The 26801-nt window shown below is 38.3% G+C and overlaps 3 protein-coding genes across 6 annotated transcripts; 1 reads left to right on the top strand and 2 right to left on the bottom strand.

Moving 5' to 3' along the window:
* Nucleotides 1-403: 403 nt before the first annotated feature.
* znf687b (zinc finger protein 687b) lies at nucleotides 404-10954 on the top strand. 4 transcript variants are annotated; one of them, XM_081377506.1, is made up of 11 exons: nucleotides 404-475; nucleotides 1781-1816; nucleotides 1914-4218; nucleotides 4309-4610; nucleotides 5518-5702; nucleotides 5837-6013; nucleotides 6142-6304; nucleotides 6647-6991; nucleotides 8839-8951; nucleotides 9042-9144; nucleotides 9216-10954. In XM_081377506.1, exons 3-11 carry the CDS (start codon nucleotides 1935-1937, stop codon nucleotides 9801-9803), a joined length of 4260 nt encoding a protein of 1419 aa, XP_081233632.1. In that variant the 5' UTR covers nucleotides 404-475; nucleotides 1781-1816; nucleotides 1914-1934; the 3' UTR covers nucleotides 9804-10954. The 4 variants fall into 4 exon arrangements, with proteins under 4 accessions (XP_081233632.1, XP_081233633.1, XP_081233635.1 ...); XM_081377509.1 differs by having other exon boundaries at nucleotides 419-475; nucleotides 1894-4218; XM_081377508.1 differs by lacking the exon at nucleotides 404-475 and adding an exon at nucleotides 847-953.
* Nucleotides 10955-11579: 625 nt separating this feature from the next.
* Nucleotides 11580-17757, bottom strand: aqp10b (aquaporin 10b). Its single transcript, XM_081376618.1, has 6 exons — nucleotides 17120-17757; nucleotides 13867-13993; nucleotides 13656-13793; nucleotides 13430-13548; nucleotides 12845-13062; nucleotides 11580-11845 (listed from the first exon to the last, which is right to left on the bottom strand). Exons 1-6 carry the CDS (start codon nucleotides 17204-17206, stop codon nucleotides 11602-11604), a joined length of 933 nt encoding a protein of 310 aa, XP_081232744.1. The 5' UTR covers nucleotides 17207-17757; the 3' UTR covers nucleotides 11580-11601.
* Nucleotides 17758-19404: 1647 nt separating this feature from the next.
* Nucleotides 19405-26669, bottom strand: hax1 (HCLS1 associated protein X-1). The gene is made up of 7 exons (XM_081376435.1): nucleotides 26473-26669; nucleotides 25287-25546; nucleotides 22077-22297; nucleotides 21456-21519; nucleotides 20370-20491; nucleotides 20104-20224; nucleotides 19405-19906 (listed from the first exon to the last, which is right to left on the bottom strand). Exons 1-7 carry the CDS (start codon nucleotides 26541-26543, stop codon nucleotides 19842-19844), a joined length of 924 nt encoding a protein of 307 aa, XP_081232561.1. The 5' UTR covers nucleotides 26544-26669; the 3' UTR covers nucleotides 19405-19841.
* Between the last annotated feature and the right edge of the window lie 132 nt (nucleotides 26670-26801).

The raw sequence follows: 26801 nt of genomic DNA, 5'->3' as shown, positions 1-26801 counted from the left end.
TGATTAAATAGTTTATTATTATCTGAGATATGAAATGGCAACAACATTTCTAAAGCATCTAGGAAAAGAAACTGGGCTGTTTTCTATTCAACAATAATATACTATACGATACTATGATAAACATGAAGCCTCTGCGCTTTGGGGGATGAAAAAACGCAATCCTTCTAATAAAGGCCTAAACCAAATCAACCTAAAGACAGTGAAACATGAGATCCTGGAAGGATGTAAATACACATCGTCTATACATCAATAAAATGCGATTATAATGCTCATGATTTTTGAGTTTAATATAAAAAGCTAAATCTCACCAGACCTATTCATGCGAACATAACAATATAACGAAATAAGACCGAAAATCATTTTCCTGTCCATTATTATCACTGTTATCTGCCAAGACCTGACCGTACTCGATCGATGACGGGAAGTTAAGGCGCTTCATCTGGAGCGAGGATAGTCGGGAATCTCAAAAAAACAGGTAAACAAAATCACTGTCCGTGCATGAAAATACACAATACAAAAATAATACACACGTACATAAAAATGCATGATCCTAAAGATATATTGTGGCATCCATGTGAGGTTATTTATAAACAGGTAAATGTTGCAGTGCACATGCAGTGGCCTGCGCTTAAATGACCCTCGCGACGGGGCAGCACGGACCCCGCCGTCATGACAGAACAAACCCCAAAATACACCTCGTATATCTGTTTATCATCCCACGAGCTCTTTATTTATCAATATATCAACAGCAAAACCACAACTAAGGGACAAAATGTGACAAAAGCCCTTTAATCGTACCATTAGCGATTCAATTTCGGTCCACATTTGTAGTTAGCCAGGTCAGATGCAGGGTTTAGCCGTTCTCAGGCAATTGTGTTTGTTTTGTTTATACCAAATCGATCGCTGTAACGTGCTTAATGGTTACTGGATCATTGTCTTTCTTTATTGGCTAAGTATGTATTTATGCAATGTTTTTATTGAATATAATAGGGCTTGTTTGGATTCTCTTGTTGATACCATAGCAGCTGTAGCGTGCTAAACAGCTCTGTTACCTGAACATGATCCATTGTTAAGCAAAGAACAAATGAGTGTTGGATCATATGATATTAAAAAAAGAAAAATATATATATATATTATATTACATAAGTGAATATGTCTTCCAGTTCAGACATCAATGCTTAGTTTATACAGAACCATTACGTGGCTGTTAGCCAAAGCTAACAAAAGCCGTTCGATGTCATTTTGCTGTAGCGCGATGTATTTATATATTTGTTGTTGTTGTAAATAATGGACTATTACTAAAACAGAAGAATGCATGTGGCTAAAATCATTATCAATTTTACCTTAGTGGTGCCTCAACACGAAGCCGTTTCTTACAAATAGCTGGATTACTTTAAATGTTTTAATAAACTATGTTTGAGCACAACAGCCTTTTTATACGAAAATCACCTTATGAAAACAGATGACTTGCTATGAGATATTGTTTAAAATATAACACATTACACTTTGCCTGTATGAAAGACCCCATTAAATCACACTGTGATTTGAACAATATTAAATAATACTGGGTCTTTATTTCCTTTTTAAATAGAAAATAATGTCAACACAGACTTAATGGGATAGTTCACCCCAAAATTAATATTATGTCATAATTTACCCTCATGTCGTTCCAAACATGTATGACCTTCTTCAGTGAAGCACAAAAGAAGATATTTTGCAGAATGTTGGCAACCAAACTGTTTTGGTGACCATTGACTTCCATTATTTATATGTTCCACAGAAGACAGAAAGTCATACAGTTTGGAACAACATGAGGGTGAGTAAATGATGACAGAATTGTAATTTTTGATTAACTATCTCTTTAATGCAATTCTTATTACACACTTTTTTCAGACATTTTATTTGTGTTCTAGGATTGAGTCCACTGACCCGGCATGGGGGACATGAAAACCCCCGATTTCGATGACCTATTGGCAGCATTTGACATTCCTGACATTGATGCCAAAGAGGCTATCCAGTCAGCTCCAGATGAGGTGGAGGGGCATCAAGGAGCAGGCGGAGGATCACTCATAAAGTCTGGGGATGCTTCAGTAGGTGGAAGTTCAGCCATAAGATCACCCAGCCCATCATCAGATTCTCAGAGTGACCCTTCTATTGTTAGCGTGATTGTGAAGAACCGTGTTCGCCCTGAGCCCTTTGATGGTGGTGACAATTCTGTACCAGACCCACTCAACCATAATGGTTTTGTGTCATCCGGTGGGTCAGTACAAATGTCGCAAACCCGTTGCCAGTCGAATGGGGAGCAGTGGCCCATATGCAGCTCAAAGACGATTCCAGAGGCCGCAGGATCTGTCCTTGGATCTTCCGGCAGTTCCAAACAGGGCAGCAACATCTTCAATAAGTTGAAGCCCTTAATGGCACAAGGTGCTGGAGACTCTGTTGGAAGGGCCCGGAAAATGCAGCTTCTGCAACAGCAGCATATGCAGCAGGAGATGAACATAGAAGGTGCAGACAAGGCAAAAGCCCCTGCAATTCCTAGTGGGGCAAGTGGAGCAGCATCTCCTTTCTTTCCCCCACCTAAACCACTTCTTTCCACTCCCTCCACAGCTTCATCCTCCTCACCGTCATCCTCCTCTCCCTCAGTTGGTTCCAGAGTTTCTGGGGCTGTGGCATCTTCTCCCCTCGCTACATCTCTAACAGAGCCGTTTAACGGAACACCACGTCTTAGTTCGTCTGCATTCAGACGCGTAGATTCGGATGAAGAGGACTCGGATCCTGATTCTGGAGGATCTCTAGTCATCCACGAGAGTCCGGACTCACCCACCCCTCCGAAACTGTCACGTAGGCTGAGGTCACCTCCAGAAAATTCACAGTCTCCTTCTCTCCCTCCCTCGACGTCCATATCACCTAGCGCTTACCCCAAACCAGGTGACATCCCCTTGGCTTCACCTGCTTCACCTCGAGCTCAACAAAACTGGCTTTCCACACCAGTCCAAACAGGAACTGGAAAGAGTTTACCCCAAGAGGAGCGAAACCCAGAGCATGTGATTGAAGAACGAGACTCACCAGAGAGCCCTGAGCCTGAGATGCCCAAGTCCTCCATGCCAACGTCTGCAGTTACCAAAAGATCATGCAGCCCAGCGGTGGCATCTTCATCACCATCTTCTGCCCTTCGAGAACCCAAGGAAGAAGAAGAGGAGATGGAAGTAGACAAAGGGTCTACAGAGAATGGAAAAGATGTGGCTAATGTGGATGGTAAGGACAGTGGGAAAAGGGATGGAGAGAAATTGGAGGTAGATACTGCGCAGTCACTCCCAGCGGACACTGGCTCATCACCAAGCACTGGTGGCAAAGCTGTAGCTGGCAGCAATGTTCCCTCCAGACCACTTAAAGTCCGCATAAAGACCATTAAGACATCTACAGGAGGCATCACCCGCACAGTTACCCGAGTAGCCGGTAAGGGAGGTGCTGCCAATGCAGGCAAAGATGGAAGTAAATCCCAAACGGGAAATCGAGCCAGCACTGCGAAAGGCGGCAGAAAAAATGACACCACTGCTGGTCAAGTGGTAAAAAGCTCAACCTTACCAGTATCCACTCTAGAAGCCAGTAGTGCCATGTTAGCAGCTGCCAGCAAGGTCCAAAACAAAATGACAGTGCAATCCGATAAAATGAAAGTTTCTGCCACAGCAGTGAGCATCACGAAAGCCACCACTTTACCAGTCGCTCCAGCTGTCGGTGGAATAAGCGTGCGCCCTACAGTCGCTAAAACCGCCAATGGAGGTACCGTGCCATGTAAACCAGCATCTATCGTCAACAGCACCGGTGCTGTTATATCCCGTAGCCAGTCCAGCCTGGTTGAGGCTTTCAACAAGATCCTGAATAGCAAGAACCTGCTGCCCAGCTACCGCCCGGACCTCTCGACCCCCCCACCCCCTGAATGGGGTCTTCCTTTGCCTGCTGCTGGCTACCGATGCTTGGAGTGCGGAGACTCTTTCGCTTTGGAGCGCAGCCTGGCACGACACTACGACCGGCGCTCTTTGAGAATAGAAGTGACATGTAATCACTGCGCGAAGCGGCTGGCTTTCTTCAATAAGTGCAGTCTGCTGCTACATGCTCGGGAGCACAAGGAACGAGGCCTGGTCATGCAGTGCTCACATTTGGTTATGAGACCAGTTACAGTGGAGCAGATGATTGGCCAGCAAGACACTACTCCCATTGGTAAGTTATGAATAATACTGTAATTTTGTCAAGATTTGAATAGGACTTGTTCAGCTTAATTCTGAACAATAAATGTTCTCGTTCCTTTAGGTATGCTCTCTCCATCGCTGTCCTCTCCACCTCTGTCGTCCTCCGCCACCCCAACAGGGGCGACCCCTCTACCGTCCACTTCCAGTCCATTGAAGGATTCCCCCTCTCCAGGCACGGCTTCAACCCAGCCCAGCCCTGCCCGTCGCGGACCCCAGAGTCCCCAAGCCCTGATGCCGCTGCCCTGCAAGAAAGGCGAGGCCTTGCAATATCACAACTTCAAGTGTCCTGAATGCCAAGCCCAGTTTTCAAGCAAGGCTGAATTAGTGACCCATTTCCAGCAAATCAGAGCTACTCCTAACTCGGTAAGTTGCAAAATTGTAAACATATTGTAAACACAATGATCTTCTTTCTGATGGGTATGAAAAAATCTGTGTGTTTTTTACATGCTCTACCAGCATTTCTACTTCACCACAAAATTTTGCAACATATTTTGGTATCTGTTAGAAATACATTTTATATATTATATAATTTTAAATAATATAGAAAATGTGTGTCTGTGTATACATATATATATATATATATATATATATATATATATATATATATATATATATATTTGTAAAAAGTAAATAACATTTATTTCTGACAGATAATAAATGACTGAGTGTGTGTGTGTTTGTGTATATATATATATATATATATATATATATATATATATATATATATATATATATATATATATATATATAAATTATTGCTGTCAATCAATTTAAAAAAGCAGTTTTTTTCTGTAATCTCACCTAACATTAAAGTTTTTTTAATATATGTTATGCTGTAATACTTTCATATTGAATCTGCAAAATAGTGTAGAAACAACAAGACGGTTCATTTAAAATATTTGTTTAACCCTTTAGAACCTGAAGCTAAAATAGGTTGTTTTCACACATTTTGTTTTTTTACTGTAAAATTGTGAAACAATGTGCAAGTGCAAGGTTTTTTTCAGAAAACAAATGGCTTTCGATAAAAGACCAGGACTAAAAAAGAATAATATATTTAGAGTAATATGATAATAAGGATCATTGACATATTTTTGCATTTAGTCTGACTGTAAATTTTTGCATAAAAAATGCTATGCATTTTTTGTTTATTTTTGATGAAATGTGAATTACATAAGAATGTAAGCTATAAGTTGTATAAACTAGATAAAATGACTTTATTTACTAACTCCTTTATATTTCCCCTGCTGTGTTTTTTTTTTTTTTATTTCAGACTTGTATGCTTTGCTCTCCCCCCATGATGCTGCCTAACTGGTGCAGTGTGTCGGCCCATCAGCGGATCCATAAGCACCGCGCACCCCATGTGTGCCCAGAGTGTGGTGGCACTGCCCGCCAGGCCACGTTTCAAACCCACCTGGAAGAGTCTTGCCTGCACTTTGCCAGGCGCATCGGCTACAGGTTCCTGGCTTTCAGTTTCCTATCAGTGTTTTGTAAGATTGCAGGCAGTTTCCTTGTGAGTTTTCCTGCAAAGAAATAAAAAGAAGTTGCCTACTTATACTTCCACATGCTCAAATCTACTTCCTTTATTCCAGGTGCTCCAGTTGTCAAGTTGTGTTCGGAGGTTTGAATTCTATCAAGTCCCACATTCAGACAGCTCACTGTGAGGTGTTTCATAAGTGCCCCAATTGCCCGATGGCCTTCAAATCTGCGCAGAGCGCCCAGGGGCACATCACTTCCCAGCATCCCGCCCTCACAGCTGCACAGGCCAAGTAGGTTGAACCATCACCCACAGCTTTTCATGAACAGTGCCATGGATGTGCAATATTTTGATATTAAAAATAAATTCCTTAAAGATATGAACTCTGATCCTCATTATATTCTTATACTCGTTCTACAGGATGATCTACAAGTGTGTCATGTGTGACACTGTGTTCACCCAGAAACCTTTGCTCTACATGCATTTTGACACTCATCTGGCCAAACAGAAGGTGCATGTGTTCAAATGCCCAGACTGCACTAAACTTTATGCCCAGAAAGGCTCCATGATGGAACACATTAAGGTAGTTATCTTAACAATAATAATTCAAATATTAATAATAAGCCTATGATCTAGTTTATTATTAAACAAGCCATTTAAGTATATTAATTGATTTAGTTTTAAATTAATGAATTGTCATTTTGCCTTTTGTGTTACCCATTCTTTTCACTTCCCCTAAAGTATGTGGTGTCAGCAAAGGCATACAGTAAAACTCTTGGTTTGGCTTTTACTGAGTGATTTCCGTCTATCACCTTGTCTAAAGCTCATACCAAGTACAAAAGCCACCTCAATGTGAATTGTCTTATTTTCCTGTCGGTCTCACTCATGCTTTTGACCAGAGCTGCCTTTCATTATTTCCCCTTAGACGGCTCATAGAGGCCTGTCCGTCAAAGCAGAGACTCCGCCCACCACCTCATCTCCTGTCTCGGCTCCTGCCAACAACTCCACCACTAAACCCAAACCAGCTGAAAACAATTCAGATGAGTTGAGCCAGGGACAGGGAGAGGGAGAGGAGGAAGAGGAGGGGGAAGAAGAGGAGGGAGAGCAGGAAGGGGAGGAGAGAGAAGAGGAAGAAGAGGAGGAGAATGAGGAGGAAGATCAGCCGAGTTCTCCAGAGAGTGGGAATATGGAGTGGAGGTGCAGGGAGTGCAAGAAACGCTTTGCTGAGAGAGAGGATTACATCGACCACATGAAGAACGACCACGACACGGTTGGTGCTCTGGAAAACATACGATTGCAAGAAGCAATCACAAGAAAACGCAAGCACAGAAGTTATTATATATTTTAGCTAAGAGATATATTCTATAATAAATAAGTGATTCTAATATATATTTCTGTGCACGCATTTGTAATTGATGCAAAAATATAATTGATAGCATTTACAAATTTTCAATTTACAAAGAAAATTCTAAATGTCATTATTTTCCCCAGTAGTTTTTAATTTACTTTTCTACAAAAATGTGCACATAAAAGTTTGGGTCAGTAAGATTTTGAAGTCTCTCGTGCTCACCAAGGCTGCAAATCTAGTAAAAACATCAATATTTTTACATATTTGTACAATTAAAAATAATTGTTTTCTATTTCAGTATTTTTTAAATTGTTATTTTTTCCTGTGATGCACAGCTGAATTTTCAGCATCATTAAGGCCTGTTCACACCGGGTCGACGTTTAACGCCTCGTGACTAAACAAAGGGCGCCAATGTGAGTGTGCACACCGACGCGAAAAACGCCACGGCGTAAAAGCGTCATTTTTTTAAAAACGCCTCGGGTTCGTTTTTTTGGTTTGACGCACCGCGTCAAAAACTATCCAACCAATGAGATTGGCGCTTTTGCTCACGTGTCTGGAGCTTCTGAAGTTACAGTAAAACACAACTTGGTGGCGCTCAAACACAAAACGGTCTTGCCGAGCACACATACGCAACGGCGAAGAAGATATACGCCGAGTAGCGTCTAAACACTAGCCTGACTACGTCCGACTTCGTACTTCCGCTCAATTTCATTTCGCTTCTGTACTTAGTCTGAGACAGCTTCAGAGCTTTCTGTTTGCCACCGGTCTGGAAACAGCCGGGCCAATCAACGAACAGAGGGCGGGCTGAGAGCCGTGACGTACACGCTGATTGTACCGTGGATGCGTAGATTTACTTCACATAATCTGCAAAAGTCTTTCACAGCCATGTTCACTCCGGTATTTCGCTCGATGGTTTTGTTTTCGCATCATACATGTGTTTACAGTGAAAGTTAAATGCGGCTGAGCATGCGCATAACACACGCCATAACCAAACGTTATGTGATTGGCTTACGGGTAACCAATGATTTTAAACTTCAGACAAGCGCCCCCTAGCAAGAGAGAAAACACTTCTCTGTTATGCCATTCCAGACTCTGTCTACGAAGCAAAGTGAAGTAGCAGAATCTGGTATTACCAGGCTATCTAAACACTGCCGGGAAGAAATAAGACGAGGAAGATGCAAGGCAAGATGAATGTAGAGCTACTGGTCTCGTTGGTGTTGGAACATAAAGAACTATATGACAAACGCGACAGCGACTACAAAAATCTTGATAAAAGAGAACTGTTATGGAGTGGTATTAAGCGCCATCTAATGTCAGGGAATGAATTTGCATGTTTACTCGGCTCATCGTCAGCGAAAATCGCTTGGGTGTGAACACAAAAAACGCGTTGAAAAACGCTGGCGAATAACGCGCGCCGATATTCGTCCCAGTGTGTACAGCCCTTTACTCCAGTCTTCAGTGTCACATGATCCTTCAGAAATCATTCTAATATGCTAACTGCGGAGGATTCTTTGTGAAAAGAAAGTTCATAAGCATTTATTTGAAAGCATATAAAACAGTATTTTTTTAACAATGTCTTTACTGTCCATTTTGATCAATTTAATGCGTCCTTGCTGAATAAAAGTATACATTTATTTAAAAAATCTTGCTGACCCCAAACATATTTTCAATATTTACTATATATATACACAATGTGTTTACTTTAAATAAAAAAGGCAATTCTTCAAATTTGTTTTATGCCTGCCTTGTGTTTTGATTTCTTCCTCTAGTTAATGAAGAAGTTCCCCTGCAGATTGTGTGAGCGTTCGTTCAGTTCAGCCAACAGCCTTCGGCGTCATGTCAGAATAATACATGAGGGCGTCAAGAGAGTCTTCCATTGCCCGTGAGTCATATATGTATCGACCACCAATTTATTTGAATCTTTCATTTCCTTCCTAAAAGGATTCCTTTTTGATTATGTTGTTCTCTTCAGGCACTGCTCAGAGGGCAAGCGTACATTCAGTAGTCGTCTGATTTTGGAGAAGCACATTCGGGTCAGACATGGCATTAGAGCGCGACAGACAACAGACAGACAGGTCAGTTTGGACACTCTTTAGAGTATGTTATATTTAATTATCCACACATTCATTTTAATTTCCTCTCTCAGAGCGCTCCAAACACCAGAAAGCGTTCACTTCCAGGTGACGGGGCGGGAAGTTCATCTGAGCTTGACAATGAGGGCGGAGCTCCAGCTGGAGGGGGCGGCACCGATACGGACGACGTCGCAGGAGAGGACGCCTCGGGTCCAGCGAAGAGAACTCGAGCGTCTGAAAACCGACCGGTCGAGCAGGAGGAAGACGACGGCACATTCCGTTGCACGCCCTGCGGCTTCACCACCCAGGATTGGGAAGAGTTCCAGCGCCACATTCCCGTCCACTGTGATGCGGAGAACGCGTCTCAGCAGTGCCTGCAATGCGGAGCCTGTTTTGCCTCGGCCGGCTCTCTCAGCCGACACAAATTCATCACGCACCGCTTGCGCCAAGGTCAGCAGGACAGTCGCGGTGGAAACACATCGCCTGGCGCGTCTCCGCAGGACGGTTCGCCGTCCTCGCCTAAAGCGGGCGAGGAGGGGGAGGGAGGGGTGAGCTGCAGGGTGTGCGGCCGGCGCTTCGACAAAACCTCGGACCTTAACACACACTTCCGCACGCATGGCATGGCCTTCATCACGGCACACAGGACCGACAAGCCCTTGTAGAATAAGTCAAACGGAAAAAGAAAAAGGAAAAGCCATTACAAAACAGGACACGGTTTTGAACCAGCCAATAAGACGAGTTTAAAAATAATGCATATAATTTGGAAAATGTAACCTGTCGTTATGATTGTAATGTGATCTGTCTTCCGAAATACAAAGATATAAAGTTATTTCCCCCTTTCCTCCAATTGCTCCCTGTTTGTAACATCCTCAGCCTTTTGAATAAATTTACACAAGGTCAGATTGCATCTCAGACAGGCTTTGTATTGCTTGAAAACTACTTTACATTTCCAGCAATTCGGCGTCTGCTGGGTTTCGCTGAGCTGAGCGTCAATCCACAAAAGCATTAAAGCAAAAAGGGTGCTAGTGAAGGTTTTTTTTTAACAAATAAAGGAAAACACTGACTTTAAAATGTAATGATATTGTACAGACATTGTAGTACTGATATTTATTTATATTGAAGCATTCATCAGTCTTTTGATAATCATTGAGAACTTAAAATAAGTGAGTGGAAAAAGTTTCATTTGTGCAAGAACACGTATATGAGGTCAAAGATGAATTGTAAAGTTTAAATAGTCAAAAAAGGTCAATATAAGTAAACATGCAAACATTTCAGCCACAGATACACTTGAGCACATTTTCCATTTGTATAAATGCAGTACATCAGTTTGATATGGGTGTTACATTTGAAAATGTGAATAAGTTCAGTCTGTATTTTTCTTTTTTTTCTTTTTTTTTAGCTGAAAGGTGATATTGAAATGCTACTAGTGACATTTTGTGTTCGGGACCTGATGTAATTTTTACGACTTCATCTGATTGAAAAAAATCGACACTGAGTTTGAAGGATTGCTTGTGTGTTTTATGGCAAATTATGTACAAATATGAATGTTGTTTGTGTATTTTTTTTTCTTTGATAAGAGTCTTTTCTATCAGAAAGTTCTGTGCTTGTCGAAAACCACATTTCTTAAAAATAATATTGTGATTGTGTGAATCATCTGTGTGAGTGTGACTTTCTCCAGTAATAGATGTATACATCCCATACATAGACAGTCTATAGACAGCCATCTTATTCTGTGATGACCTGCCTGTTTCACTGCCGTACATCTGTGTCAGTTCTATTTCTAAATAAAACAGTAAATTGGTACGGTACAGATGATGGTGTCCTTAATGATTCATGTCCCTGTGCATGCTGGGAAACACTAATAATAGTAAAATGCACAGAGTTTAATATCAACATTAGCAAAATCTTTAAATGCAATGCAATTAATGATGACAATACATATAAAATAAATAATTTTTGTAGGTAGAAAATTAATAGATAGCACTTTACTATAAGGTCTCGATTTTGAATGCATTAATCATTGTTCATGTTAGTTCACAGTGCATTAATGTTAGATTATTGTTAAAATGATTCATCTCAACATTAACCAACACAATTTTTTTATTGTAAAGCTTTACCACTTTAGAACTGGAATTGAGTATATTTCGATTTTTGCTAACGAAAGAAAATATAAAGTACTCTTTTACAATTCAGCATTGAATAGATATTGTGCTGCACTGTTTTAAAAAGTAACGTTTTTAAGACATCAGCGAGCCTTCAGGTTTTTACAACACCATTGTTGATATATTTGATTATAAACCTACAAAAAAAATAAAAAATTACTAGACAAGATGCTGAAGACCACAATAAGATCATGTAGTTCATAAAACTTTGCCTGACAATTATTGTGCTTCCCAATTTTTTACCATATAAATAGTAACAAATCAGATTCCATCACGCTTTTGACCGATTCTTTTCACTTTATCTTATATCCGCTGAGGTTATGGAAAAGATCCTTTCCTTGCTGTTTTCTTTAATGGTGTCAGACTTGGACTGCACACCCTCTAACTCCAGAGTTTGCTGGTCTTTCGCTGTCAGGCCTTCAGGATCCATTGGCTCTGAGTCTGGATGATGTACTCCAATCAGCAGCTCATAAAGTAATGAACCCAGAAGAGCACCAACGCATGTTACAACCAACGGCACCCACCACCATCCATGCCCGGCCCTGACAACAAATAGTCTCATGTTAGTGTCCAAAAGTGTTTTTATTATTATTATTATTATTATTATTATCTGTAAATATATATACACACCACTGTTCAAAAGTTTGGGGACTATACTATTTTTTTTATAAAAGGAGCTATATAATATTACTTTTATCCAGCAAAAATGCATTAAATTGATCAAAAGTGACAGTAAAGACATTTATAATATTATAAAAGATTTCTATTTCTATTTTCAAAGTCCTGTCACGAAACTCCAGATGGCAGAGACTGATAGGTCCTTAACTCAATTGGCTTGCAATCACATCGTTCTTTATAGAAAACGGCTGATTGGTTCCTTCTGTATGGCAGCCAACTTTCGAATACTTGGTCAGCGTTTTCTGTAGAAGTGCAGCGTGCTTTCAGAAACCCTCCACCTTCCCCAGCTCCACCTGTATAAATCTGCTACGGGTAATTAATGTGTGCTATATTGTATGCTGCATCTCCTGCAGGATCATGTCTTGTATGTATTAGCAAGTCAATTGCTTATCATAGTGCTATTCTTTTGAACTTTCTATTTATCAAAGAATCCTGAAAATAATGTATCACGGTTTCCACAAAAATATTAAGCTGCACAACTGTTTTCAACATTGATAATAATAAGAAATGTTTCTTGAGCACTAAATAAGCATATTGGAATAATTTCTGAAGGATCATGTGACACTGAAAACTGGAATAATTGCTGCTGAAAATTTTGATTTGCCATCACAGGAACTATTTACATGTTAAATCATATTAAAAAAGATTTTTATTTCACAACATTACTGTTTTTACAGAGTTTTTGATCAAATAAATGCAGCCTATGTGAGCATAAGAGACTTTCAAAAACATTAACAAAAGTTACCGACACCAAATTTTTGAACAGTGGTGTAAAATACAGTATAAATAACAAACAAAGAAAATATTTGAGTGCATAATTAACTGATCAGAAGCCTTTGACATTGTGTGTATGTTACACTGACCTGAACACCTCGTCTCCCCAGCCTGCTATGTAAGAGAAGAGTCTTGGTCCGATGTCTCGTGCCGGGTTGATGGCATATCCACTGTTAGATCCCATTGAAATGCCGATCACCAGGACAACTGCTCCCACCAGGACAGGCTCCAGACCAGGAGGTGCTGGTGTGTTATGAGGGTCTCCCAATGCAAGAACACATGCTAGAAGAGCGGCTGTGCCAATTATCTGCAGGACAAGCACACGTTTTTTAAGAAATCTTTTTAAAGCATTGCGAATGACTTAATATTTTCTTATTTTGTAAAGGAAACTAACATGTACAAATTTCTCAAGCAAGGCATAGGTGTTATTTTGTCATTGACATACAAAATGCAGAAAATGTCATAAAAACCCTACATTCAACAAGTCACCGAATAAAGGTTCCAAAAAGTTTATATTCTTTATCATGTTTGAGGGAATATTTGCTTTTTTTTATGCAGTCTTACCCTTGAACCTTAGTTTAACGCATATAGTTACCTTAAATTCCACAGCACTTTAGTGGGTAAGTACACTGTAAGCACATTGATATAAAACATCCGTTTTATATGTGACTGACCTGGTCTACCACTCCCCCCCATAGACTCAGGTAGTCTGCTGGGTAAGTGGAGAAGATACCAGCTGTGGCAGTGGCACCACTAACTGTCAGATGCCCTCCAGTGAAATCCATTATGGCATCTAAACAAAATACATACTGTATGAATAAGTGCCTTCATTTGGATGTACTTACTGTACAGTATTTTTTATATAGAGATGACATATAGGCCAAGTCAACATGCACTCACCATAGTACTGAAGAGCAACAGTTGCTGCAGCCAGAAATGCACCTAAAAGCTGTGACCACACATAGAAAGGAAAACGAGTCCAGGAGAATCTGCCCAGGACACACAGGCTGAGGGAAACAGCTGGATTCAGGTGAGCTCCTAAAACGGATGAGAAATATTTTATTTTACAAGAACATAATTAATATACATAGCTGTACTGGAGAGTTTATACCTGAGACCCCTTTTGCGATGTAGATTCCAAATGTGGTGCCCAGTGCAAATCCCAGGTTGATTGACAGATAGTCGCCCTTAGTGTTTTGAGAGGTCGTCACCTGGGCAACTGAGCCACACCCAAAAAGCTGGAGTGTAGAGACAGTAACATCAATAAATTTTTTTATCTGGTGTGAACGTGTACTCCAACATGATGTCTATAATTTAAAGCTTTATGGCACAATGAGATTGTTGGCCATTATGGTGACTGCAGTTCCTGAGAAGAGGCAAAAGATTATTCAAAGTCTTCAAAGTTTGACCTCTAGAATATTGCTGAAATTCTTTGCACATGTGCTACTGAAGAGATGTAATGTACACAAGGCAGTATAGACATTTCAGTAGATAACAGGATATTAATAAGCACCTTTTTATAAGTGCTTTACCATTTACATAACACTTTACAGTAAGATCTCTTTCATTGGTAAACTGTTAACATGAATTAGCAAGGAAAAACACTTTCCTTGAATTTATTAATCTTAGTTAATATGAATTTCAATGTCATCATTAAAATCAAAAGTTGTATCTGTTAATATTATTTAATGGACCAGACAGTAACATGTGTCGGCCCAGATCCGGCCCGCATCTGGTAGGCTACACGTGGATTCCACACGGCCCGATGTGGGCCGGATCTGGGCCGACACGTTGCTGTCTGGGCCTGAGCTAACATTAGTTAACAAAAATACAACTATTCGTTGTTAGTTTATGTTACAGTGTTTTTTTTTTTTGTTTATTCGATAATCGATTTGGTACTATTTTCACAAGATGTAAAAACTCTGTACAAAAATCCAAACTGATCACACTTGTAACAGTCATTCTTTCAAAACCTGATCTCTTGCTTTCATTCTAGTTTGACTTATTTTCATTTTACATAACTATTGTTTCAAAACACAAATATATAATGAGAACATTTGGTTTAATCACCGAAACATAACAGTATGATCCTTCAATTTAGTACTTTCAACAATCAGTCCATTCAGCAACAAAATGCAAGAGCATGTTTAAATCACTTTACTGCTGAATTAATTACAGTAACGGCTACAGATTAGAAAATACACTTACATCATAACATTATGTAATTACATTATGTAATCGAATCCATAATGTTTGTAATAGTATATATAAATGTGCGTGCACATTGAACACTGTGGTTATCATCTAAGATAAATCGCTTATGTAAAAACATTTAATTACATTTGGTTACCTATATTGGAAATTGCAGATATCTATAGGTTTACCAAATGATTCAGTGAACCATTACATTCAACTGGATTCAATAATAGACAAATGTATCAAACTGAACGAGAAGAGATCCAAATCAAAAGTTTGATAGTAAAAGCTTCATGAAATGCAGTTGCTGTGAATGAAACATTTATTTTGTGAGAAAAGGATACTTTGTGGTTTTGTGGATTGTACTAACACAAATGAAAATATGCTAAAATGTTTGAAAAATTGCACTTTTGGAGAACTGTTGTGATATTAGCACTAGGAGTTTTGAAAATGTACCAGTTGCTTGTGAAAATTGCACCAAAGCAATTAAAAGAACTAACAGAGATTAATAAATAATGTAGCAAATGTTATTGTCATTGTTAGTCAATGTTAGTTAATTGAACCTTACTGTAAAGTATTACCAAAGAAAATCAAATTTTAGAAAAGATACAAGTACACTGTAATTGTTTATGAAAATTTACTAGCAATCTCTTTTTTTAATGGCAAGTAACACACTGATTAAACATGAAATTTTGAAATACTGAAATAGTATTTTCTTATAAAATGTACAAAATGTAAAATGTAAATCATTTTTTTACAGGGTTAATGGCACATATTTCCATATTAACCCTTGTGTTATGTTGCGGGTCAATTTGACCCGTTTAGATTTTCTAGTTGTTGGAAATACTGGTTAACCTATGTTTTTTTTTCTTGATATTTTGTGACTTTTTCTCATTTATCATCATGAACATGCATGCAAAGTTTCAACATGCTGGTGTTTTTTGACATATACAAACAAAATTACTGTTCCTTTCGTGATGTTCGCGGGTCAATTTGACCCGCATATTTTAACGCTCTAAGGCAACTGTACGGACCCAAAATAATAACATTTCTTGGTTATATTTTGTTATTTTCTTTTTTTACTACCTTATGAAGCTAAAAAAAATTGTTTTACACACTTATTTCAATACAGAAAAATATTTTGTCAGCCACAGATGGTAAAAATTACCTATCATTTATTTTTTCAAGCTACCTGAAATAACATTAAACCTTTTTTTTTTCTTGATATTTTGTGACTTTTTCTCATTTATCATCATGAACATGCATGCAAAGTTTCAACATGCTGGTGTTTTTTGACATACACAAACAAAATAAATGTTCCTTTCGTGATGTTCGCGGGTCAATTTGACCCGCATATTTTAACGCTCTAAGGCAACTGTACGGACCCAAAATAATAACATTTCTTGGTTATATTTTGTTATTTTATTTTTGATCATGAATATGCATGCAAAGTTTCAACATACTGGTGTTTTTTTTTTTTTTTTGACAAATACAAACAAAATTACTATTACGTTTGTGATGTCCATCATAGGCAGATATTCAAAAGCAACTGTACAGACACAAAATAAAAACATTTATTTTATGTATGTCAGGGCATCAACTCCAGTTCTAAAGTGTAAGTGTATCTAAAAGTGCTCTAACCCAAACCATACACACTTGAAAAAGCTAAATCATGGTGTTCAGAATTAATTGCAAATTACAAATGAACATCTTTGACAGACACAGATAGTAAAATAAGCTCTCATTATATATTCAAGATATCTGAAATATCTTGAGACTTCGACATAGACAGCAGGAAAAATTAGCTCAGATTAACTGATTAATTGTTCAGTTATGATGTTCTAAGCAAAAAAAAAAAAAAAGTAAAAAAAATGTATATGCAAATATATATAAATATAACGTATATTCAAATTTTAAATAGTTTTAAAAAATGGTTATAAAACTTTTTCATTAAATCATATCTTCAGATATATATTTTTTGGAATATTTGACAAATGCTGATATTAAAAGTTTACAGTTTGAACCTGAATCTTTGTTGTTTTTCATAGTGTGATTTTTGAGGAATTGTATTGAATCCAATGCGGGTAAATTTGACCCGGACCATAAGGGGAGTGCACAGAATTCCAACATAACACGAGGGTTAAAAATACAGAAGATTACAGACTTACTATCAAAACATAGACTCCGAAAAATTCAGCCAGACATTCTCTGATCAAGCTGCTCTTGATTCGGCATCTCCTCAGCAGACGATCCATTATGTTGCCCTCTGTACTTTCTGTACGTTTACAAGAAGAGTAAATGCAGGCCGGGAGATTGGGGATTCCAGACAGAGGATTCTCAGGGCTCCATCGAGAAGGTCCCAGTCAGCGCCTTAGAGAACGCATGGTCTTCTGTTTGGATAATTATCACACCACATAGGTAAACTCAGACTATCTGTTGTGGTTGGTGTGTTTTATGTGCGCATCAGGGGAAGGAATGACAATTACATGTAGTACATTGCCCTTTTGTAATAAAACGACGAGTAGTTTATTGTTAACTTTTATCTGTGATGCACTGCTGGCTTATACAAGGCTCAGATATATGCATAAATCATCTACTCTGTTTATTTTGAAAGAAAAGGTTCTATTTTTTGCCAATTCATGCAAAATACCTCTCCTTTTCTATAGTCAGAGTGCAATAGGGCAATACAGAAGATGCAGCTGAACCAGTTATGCAGGGGTTTCCAATTCTGCTCCTGGAGGACCAGCGTCCTATATATTTTAGCTCCAACACCATTGCCTGGAAGTGTCTAGTGAGTCTGAAGACCTTGATTCGCTGGTTTCAGGTGTGTTTAATAAGGATTGGGGCTCAAATCTGCAGGACGTTGGTCCTCCAGGAGCAGGTTTGGATAACCCCGCATTTATCCATTAACCAATATCTAACCATTTTTTATGTTGTCTCATAACATAAGCACATACAATTTTTTGTTTTTTATCTCTTGATAAATTTGTTCTCAGGCCACATTTCCCCAGTGTTTTCCTTAATGAACTAGTTTTCTAGTCAATTAAGCAAAGCTACACGTCTGACGTGTAAATGTTTGACCCTGATGTCCATGATTGCCTCCAATAGTTAATGTGTCCGTGCAGCTGTTCTCAGTGTTCCCTTTATATATGTACTAGTCTTGACAATGGACAAAAAAAAAGCAAACTCAGTTTTGAGGTAAACTTATATCTGTCTTAGCTTCTAGTTAAGAGGAGATAATCATTAGATAACTGAGTATAAAGTCAATCTCCATAAAGCTGATGTCACTTGTGTTTCATCTGTTATTAGATAAAGATCAAATTGGGTGCAAGGCTAACCAATGCTCACAATTATGGTTGTGATATGCACCATAACCAGTAGTGTACCAGGCTTGGTGTTCATCTGTGAGATTTTTCTCTTTATTGTTAAGACACTATAAATACCTGTTAAAAATGAAAAATGTTTAGTGAACTATTGTTTACTTTTCTTATTAGCTCATGTTGTCAGCATTGCTCTAAATGCCACAGACTGGCAGTTTAGAAAATCTCTAGACTGGTAAGTCTGTGGCAGAACTGGTGAGCCTGTTGTGAAACAAGACTGCCAGATTCTAAATGAAACACCTTGTGTTGCTAAACATACTACATACTGGTACATCATATACTGGAAAGACACTGACCACAGGAACCTGAAACAGTTGCACAATAATATATATATAGTTTTTTCCAGATTTGTTTGCTACATTATTTTTACAAATACTTATTTTAAAGTCACCCTGTAGACAATAATTGTATCCCTTAAAACTCACATTTGATCACCAAAATTACATATCTAAAAGTTTTTTCCTTTTCCTAAAAAATCTTAAAATAGCTTGAATGTAACTCAACACCCTTGCCTCATTTAGTATATGCTAATTAGCCCCGCCTCCACTCACTCACACCAGCTCAGAGATCCACTCGTTGACATAATTGGTTACAGGTAGTTTGTGACGTCAGAAACACCAGCGATTTCAAACCGCGTTTTTGAGACTGTCTTTAGATCACTGCAGTTTTAAGGAGAAAATACTCAGCAGTGGTGTTGACATGAATTTGCACATGGTTGTTCTTAAAGCATATTAAAAACAACACATAGACATATAAACAACATTAAAAGCTGGATTTTCACCACAAGAACATTGAGTTCTGTAATAAAATACAAAGTCTCTGAATAGGTTACATCCAGGTTCACATTCTACAAGAAACCATTACATTTGAAGGATTTTAACAAGCCGCAAAAATACAGCTGAACGAAGCTGAACTAGTTTTTAACCCTTTTGCATCAGTGTAACTATTGTTAGCCTAGAGAGATTATTATTATTTATCAATATTGACCTGTTCTCTTAAATTAGTGAGCAATTGACCAACTTGAGACTGCGAAGCATCTCACCTTCCGCACAAAAGAAGAAAAACAAGGCAAATCACTTTTTTTCCTTTATTTCACTCTGAGTGATAACTCCATTAAAAATAAAATGTTATTTATAAATATTATACTGTGGCCCATCAGCTGCAGTCTCACAAAATCCAATGGATCTTCTTTACCAACAAACAAAAAATGTGTATCGGTCCTTTTCAGAGCACTGTGGCTTCAACAACTGCCACTGCCCCAAAGTTCAGGATATTGATATAATTATTTATACATCCTTAATTGAAATTATATTCAAAAGAAAGAAGTAGCCAAAGTTATCAGGGTCGTTTCGTGGCAGAAAATAATTGTTGTTTACTCATATCATCAAGACTGGATCTCCACATATACATTGAAGAATTCAATCAGACATAAGAATAATTATCATTGTAGCTTGCAGTTGATAGGTTTGCTGAGAAAGAGATTGTCCTTTGGTTTGTGTCCAGAGCCCTTTCAGCCTCGAAAGCCTCTGAAGAACTTCGAAAACACTGAGAAATCATCCTGCATGTCAGAACCGCCTGAAAGATGGAGAAAATACATCACTGGGTGATTCAAGAATCAAAATCTTCTTGTAAAAGCTTGAGGTTTTAACACTGTTAATATACTAGATTAACCAGAATGCGTTTTAAATACTCTAAATTCTACTATGTTTATGTTAAATACAATTTTTATCTTTTACCTTTGTGACCACACATGGGGAAAAGAAATGGCTAACCTGACATGAGAGGACCAGACTGATCTTGCGGCCCATCTTGGACACCAGAACCCCCTGAGATGGTCACTGTAGTCTCTTCATTACCTTCACCGTCTCTGACTGTTCGCCTTTCTTCTACTGTCTACACACACACACACACACAATCTCTATTATTACTTGTTTGACACCATCTGGACATGTGTGTCATATTTTGAGCCCTGCTGTACATTATTACGATATTTGTAATCAGAAATACTTCTGAGGATCAAATTATACAGAACACTCACTCCATCTTGTCTGACCACCTTGGTGACGCTGATAGACTTAAAGAATGACCTCGTCTTTGGCTGTGAAGGTGCTGGAGTCAAGATCTGATCCAGCCCGCCTGAAGACACCTGCGAGTCCAGATCTGAGGGTGGAACCAGAAGACAAAAGGTTTTTGTAAACCAAAGACAGTTTATAGGAGTTGCATCAATGATATCAGGCAAGAAATTAGGGAATCAAGGCCTATTCATTCAAAGGTTGAATTGTCAGTAGGGTAAACAAGGATAACCACGGCTTTTTTTTCACGGCAAGTCAGCTTTTTTTTATTTAGCACTTCACAGTAATTCAGCTTCAGTGTTGATTCGGTTCCGTTCAATAAGTGTAAAGTTCATCATTTATGAAATGAGTTCTATTCGGCTATTGATACTTTGCAGTCACGTGATATCTGGCGGGCAACAAACGCGGTTAGTGCATCCAATCGCACAACAACTATCTGGCATGTCATGTACACCTCAAAACACCAACTTTTGTATATTAAAACTGGCAACGTCCTGGCAAGATCCTTGATTAGTTTACTGGTTTTCGTTGCTAGAGAATGACGTTCTTGCCCGCCAGCCAGTACTACTGACGTCACGTGCAAAGTATCAATAAGCTCCTCTACAGAAAACAATAGTCATTATTCAGCTCGAGTCAGTTCAATGTTGATTCATTCAGATCAATAACAGTGTCAAATTTGCACAATTCGTCAATTATGAAATGAAACTGATTCAGCAATAAAGAAGCTCTAATGTCATCATCCAGCTCAATTCAGTTATGTATTCATCCGATAGTGTCAGCGCAGTCAAATCAATAATATTATTGAATATGAAGTGTCTTTTAAACCCCTTTGCATTTTCTTTTTTTCCAACTATTAAGTCTGAATTTTCAAACTGCAGTGATCTACCACTCTTTTATTTGAAGTTTTGCATGTCGAACAATAGATTAAAGTGTCTAAACTTCTCCATGAATAACAATTTTTAAAATTTTACTTGAATAATTGGGGATGGTTCATTTTGGGGATGAACATTACTGTCTGTACTTGCATTTAAATCATAAAAAAAGATCATTACCTCCATCCTCTTTTTTCTCGTTCTCCTTCGGTCTTAATTGACTATCTTTCCAAAGATCATGAAACTAAAAAATAAATGAACACAATCAGATGAGAATACAGTATAGAAGACTCTGAAACAGTGACGGTGTCCAAACCTGCTCCTGAATGGCCACTATCCTTCAGGACACTGGCCTGGAAGTTTCTAGTATGCCTAGTAAGACTTTGGCTGCATCCGAAATCGCATACATCCCTACTATATAGTAGGTGAAAAACAGTATGTGACAAAAGAAGTCAAAAAAAGCAGGCAAAAAGTCCCCGGCTGACCTACTACTTAAGTGCGAGAATCTTAAGTGTGCATATAATGGACACTTTACTATCCCATGAGGCCACATCATGACAATAAATGTAGTACACACCGGATAACATTCATACAACACATTTACATAGAATGTACTTTTTAGTGGTCGTGAAGTGATTACTAATACAAAATGAGTACCTACTCAAGAGAGTATGGGATTTCGGACGCAGCCTATGATTGGCTGGTTCAGGTGTGTTTAATTGGGGTTGAAGCTAAACCCTGCAGGACAGAGCTGGATTGGACACCCTTGCTCTAAAAGTCCACCGGATCACTTTGATTCACCTTTGAGAAGGGGCTCCACTGGGGAAAGGGGCTGCTGGGACCTTGCGGAGATGAGGAATCCTTGTCCTTTGGTGCCACAGAGGGGGGAGGGAGGGGTGGATTGTAGGGTGAGCTCTCAGGAGACTTCAACATGAAATCTCTGAACGGGTTACCACTTCCTGTCCCACTCCTGCCTTTCTCGACACCTTCCTGAGGAGGCGGAGCTTCTATTGATGGGACATCTGTTGGGCAGGGGAAGCGGAGAGCAGCAGGAGTTAGCAACATATATTAAAAATGCATTGCTATCACTATAGAGTTTTTGATTTTTTTTTTTTTACAAGCTTTTAAAATGGAAAAGATTTGAGTTACAGTGGGACAGAAGCCTGAGCTCTTCTCTATAATTTGGAGCCCTTTTAATATTTTAAGCACTGTTATTTAGTATAATTTAAATACTATTAAATTTCATAAATATATCGTTTTTTTAGTTATTTAGTACATCAATTAAACTAAATGGAAAAAAAGGAATGTTCCCTCTGCAACAAGCTGAAATAAAACAAGATTTTGAATATTTTATTGATTTACGTTAATGTTCATTTTATTTCAAGTAATGAAAATGTTTGTTTGATGGTTTTACTTTTAGTTAACTATAATAACCCTCACTTTAAAGGTGCATGTGCATTGTGCAATATTTAGGAGGATCTGAAGACAGAAATGCAATATTATATACATAATTATGTTTTCAGTGGTGTATAAAGACCTTACATAATGAACCGTTATGTTTTTATTACCTTAGAACGAGCCATTTCTATCTACATACACCGCGGGTCCCCTTACATTGAAATAGCCATTTTGCGCCGACATGTTTCTACAGTGGCCCTAAACAGACAAACACTTTTCGTCACTATGTTGTTCTTCGTGCAAAGAAGCAAGTTAAAGTCAGCGAATAAAACACTGACACAATGATGAACAAGTAACAATAATATTTAATATATAATAATAACAATAATATTCAACATGTTTAATATTTACGATCAGAAATCCTGATGTGTGGGGGGAACCCCGAGGACAAACGCGCACACGTTCTGGAGATTATCACGTGAAACGAAACAATATCCAATCAGAAAGTGAGATGATGGAAGACGGTCATTCTCTCACACACACACACACGCACACATGCAGGAAGCTGAGTGTTATAAGGGTTCAGTGAGGGATTAAATAGGCTAACGTTTTCTAAAGAGACAATAAATACAATAAAGAATAAATAAAGACAATAAAGAATGCATATATTTCTGTATAAAAGGTTATATATAATGGTGGGTACAATGTTTTTTTGTTTGTTTTTTTAATGTGAAATTGAAAATCATTCCAAACACTATCATCATAATTTCTTCCTGCATATCATCCGACACGCTTATTCTGAAGTCTCGCGAGATTTTGCGAGATTTCCTGTGTTCACAGTCGAGAATCTGGTTGAAAATCTGTTTGTGTGTGGTGTGCTGTCTTTGTCACATCATGGCACACCACACACTATAGGAGCAAAATGCTTAAATCTAGGATTTTTTGTCCTCATGTTTGTGGTCTATCACATTTGTAAAATCTTATTAGATGTAAAAAATCTTTTGGTGTGTACCCAGCATAAGCCGTTCATTTACACGACAATGGTGTTTTGGGGGCCTGAAAACGAAAACTTTAGTAAATGGGTTTTGAAAACGAAACCATTATTATAACCACTAGCGTAGCTAGCGAAAGCGGTCATATAGGGATTGTCAAAGTTTTTTTTTTTTTTTTTTTCGTCACCTACTGAATTTTCCGTCAACGATACCAGGGACACCGAAGCACCGGGGAACATGAAATTTTGTGGGCATGTAGCCCCACTAGACTTTTACGGAAAAATTTCGTTTGGTCCCCAGGGGCCACTCCCCCCCCCGAGCTGGGCCCCCCCAAACCCCAAAAATGCAGTTTTTCCTACATAACTACCTGAACCGTGGCACCGAGGATGAAGAAATTTTTATGGTATGTTGGTCTTAAGGGCCCACATCAACCTAGCCCATAATCACTCATTTGTGATATACGCCACTCCCATAAAAAATTAAAATGCAATATTATTCTACTTTAATCGTCCCTATCTTCAGTTGAGATGTTCAGAACTGCACCATATTTCATGTGTATGATTAACTTGACATCCTCTGGGGGTATGCTAAGTTTCGTAGAATTTCATCCATGGGGGGGTATAAAATAAATTCATTTATGTGCACATTTAGTGACTGTACACTCATCGGCCTGTAGATGGTGGTGTTGAGCGAAGGGTTGCTGGTTTAGGATGATACTGTCACACACACACATGCAGGAATACAAACAAACGCAAGCATGCACACACACTGACATCCACACGCACAGACACACACCCATGCACACACATACAAATCCACATGCACAGACACACACACACAAACACACACGCGCACACACATGTACGCAGGCACACATACACGCACAGACACACACACACACACAGCCACACACATACACAAACACACACACACATACACACAGACATGCACATACTACTACTTTTTTTAGGTATATACATAAACACGCAATACAGCCAAATTACTCCACGTCATTTATTTTTGTGGAAAGCCAGTGCAGGCCTGAGCGGCGGTCATATTTTGTACCGCCCTGCGGTACATCTAGTTGTCTCCATGTAAACATGAATTTGTGAAAACGGTGACGTCATACGCATGCATATTACGTCTTCAGTCTATATCGGTGTGTAGTGTTTCTTGACAAAGTGACATCGCCACCTACTGGCCTGGAAGCATAATACAGCATTTTTAGTAGTTTTCACGGATCCTTGTGAGCGGGATCGTTTTTGTCTGTATGCGAAAAACGCAAAGGAAAAACTTTTCCGTTTTAAGTACATCGTTGTTGTGTAAACCTACTCTTAGAGTGTATAACTATGTTTGCCTAACACATTGTGTTTTATCTGTGTGTATTACATGTATAGAGCTTATTAATTTTGTGATTTATACAGTATAGGTATATCTATTTACTTTCTCATTTGATATTACTGAGATGACTACTTGAAATGTATTCAACCATCATCTAATCAGCTTATAAAATCTAAATTAAATCATGCAAGATGTACAGATGCAAAGAAAAATACTTTGCACAAAACAGGGAAAAGAAATCACTGCAAATAAACAAACTTGAGGAACAGAGCAAACGTACCTCTATGTCCAAAGCCATGGCGCTCATCAAATCGACCTAGACCAGCAAAGATCTCCTCCATGTCCCTGAAGATCTGGCCGAACAGCTGAGGTTCCTCGAAGCGCATCCCGCCGGGCCCAACGCTGAAACCAAATCTGAAGGCATCATCTAACGGGTCCCGACGTGGCCTATTAAAGTCATCGTAGTGAAATCCACTGTCATGGTCTTCATCTTCATCATCATCATCATCTTCATGAATCATCCCATCAAAGAAGGGGTCCCTGATCAAAACACAAATTAGCAAACCAATCTGAACTAAACAATGTCACTGTAGTGTATTAATCAGGATCAGTGCAGGAAAAATAAATACACCAGGCCAACAAGGTCTATATTTGCATTCAGAACTAATACTTCATACACATGTGAAAAACAATCTTTACATTTTTCATAAAACATTAAACGTTTATTAAATTAATAAAGAAAGAAAGATGTGTAAACTCAAAGTGACAGGAAACATATATATATATATATATATATATATATATATATATATATATATATATATATATAAAGTGCATTAGATACCAGATACAGTGTATTTATATTTTTATAATAGGATATTAAAAAAATCTGTTAATTTGTCATCTGAGGCTGGATTTCTCATTCTTCATTATTAATATTTTTCACATTTTATAATAATAAAAAATCTATGATACAATTAAGAAATGTATTCATATGTGTATTACTAAGTTTTAGCACCATCCCACTGTTATTTATGTGTCAAAGTAAAACTGAAAGAGAGTGTGTGTATTAACTTTTGTTCCATATGGCTTCACGTATTTTAGCAATTTGTCACGGACGGACAAAACAGCACAAATATGTATTATAAAATAATTTATATCTGTGCGGACAAACGAAAAATACTTTAAAATAGCACAGTGCTCTATAAAGTTTATTTGTATAAAACAGTCACCAAGCGTTTATTTCTGTTGACACCAATTAGCCTAACGTTACCCTACAGAAACATCCATACATTAAAGCAATATGAGTTGAGAAATATTGTGAAGCATGTTACTTTATAACACTGTACACAATGTTATTGCTTATATCTTATTAGTATTAGTTTGTTATAATAATATATGACAAAATAGCTGTTAAGAACCAACTGTCAGGTACATTTCCACATTGAACTGTTAGGCAGACTCACCTGCGGCCATCACCACGATAATGACCACCGGGAACCCCGAAAAACCCACGAAACAGATCAAATACGCTCATTTAAGGACGAAGTATCCAGTGATCCTTCACAAATGGAACCATAACAAAGTTGCATCAGAGATCCAGGACACCGAGGAAATCCTACGAGATCTTTCCACCGGAAAACAGATTTCAAAATAAAAGTCCGTACATTGCATTAACGGATGCCTTCTACGTCATTATCGACGAATAAAACAAGCTATGTAATACCTTTTCAAACTTTAAATGAACTAAAAGTAACACTTAATAAAGATTAAATAAAATAAATATCCAGTAGCA

This window comes from Scardinius erythrophthalmus (genome assembly GCF_964197995.2).
Source record: "Scardinius erythrophthalmus genome assembly, chromosome: 10".
NCBI classification, from domain to species: Eukaryota; Metazoa; Chordata; class Actinopteri; order Cypriniformes; family Leuciscidae; genus Scardinius; species Scardinius erythrophthalmus.
This window is presented reverse-complemented; position numbering and strand designations above follow the sequence as displayed.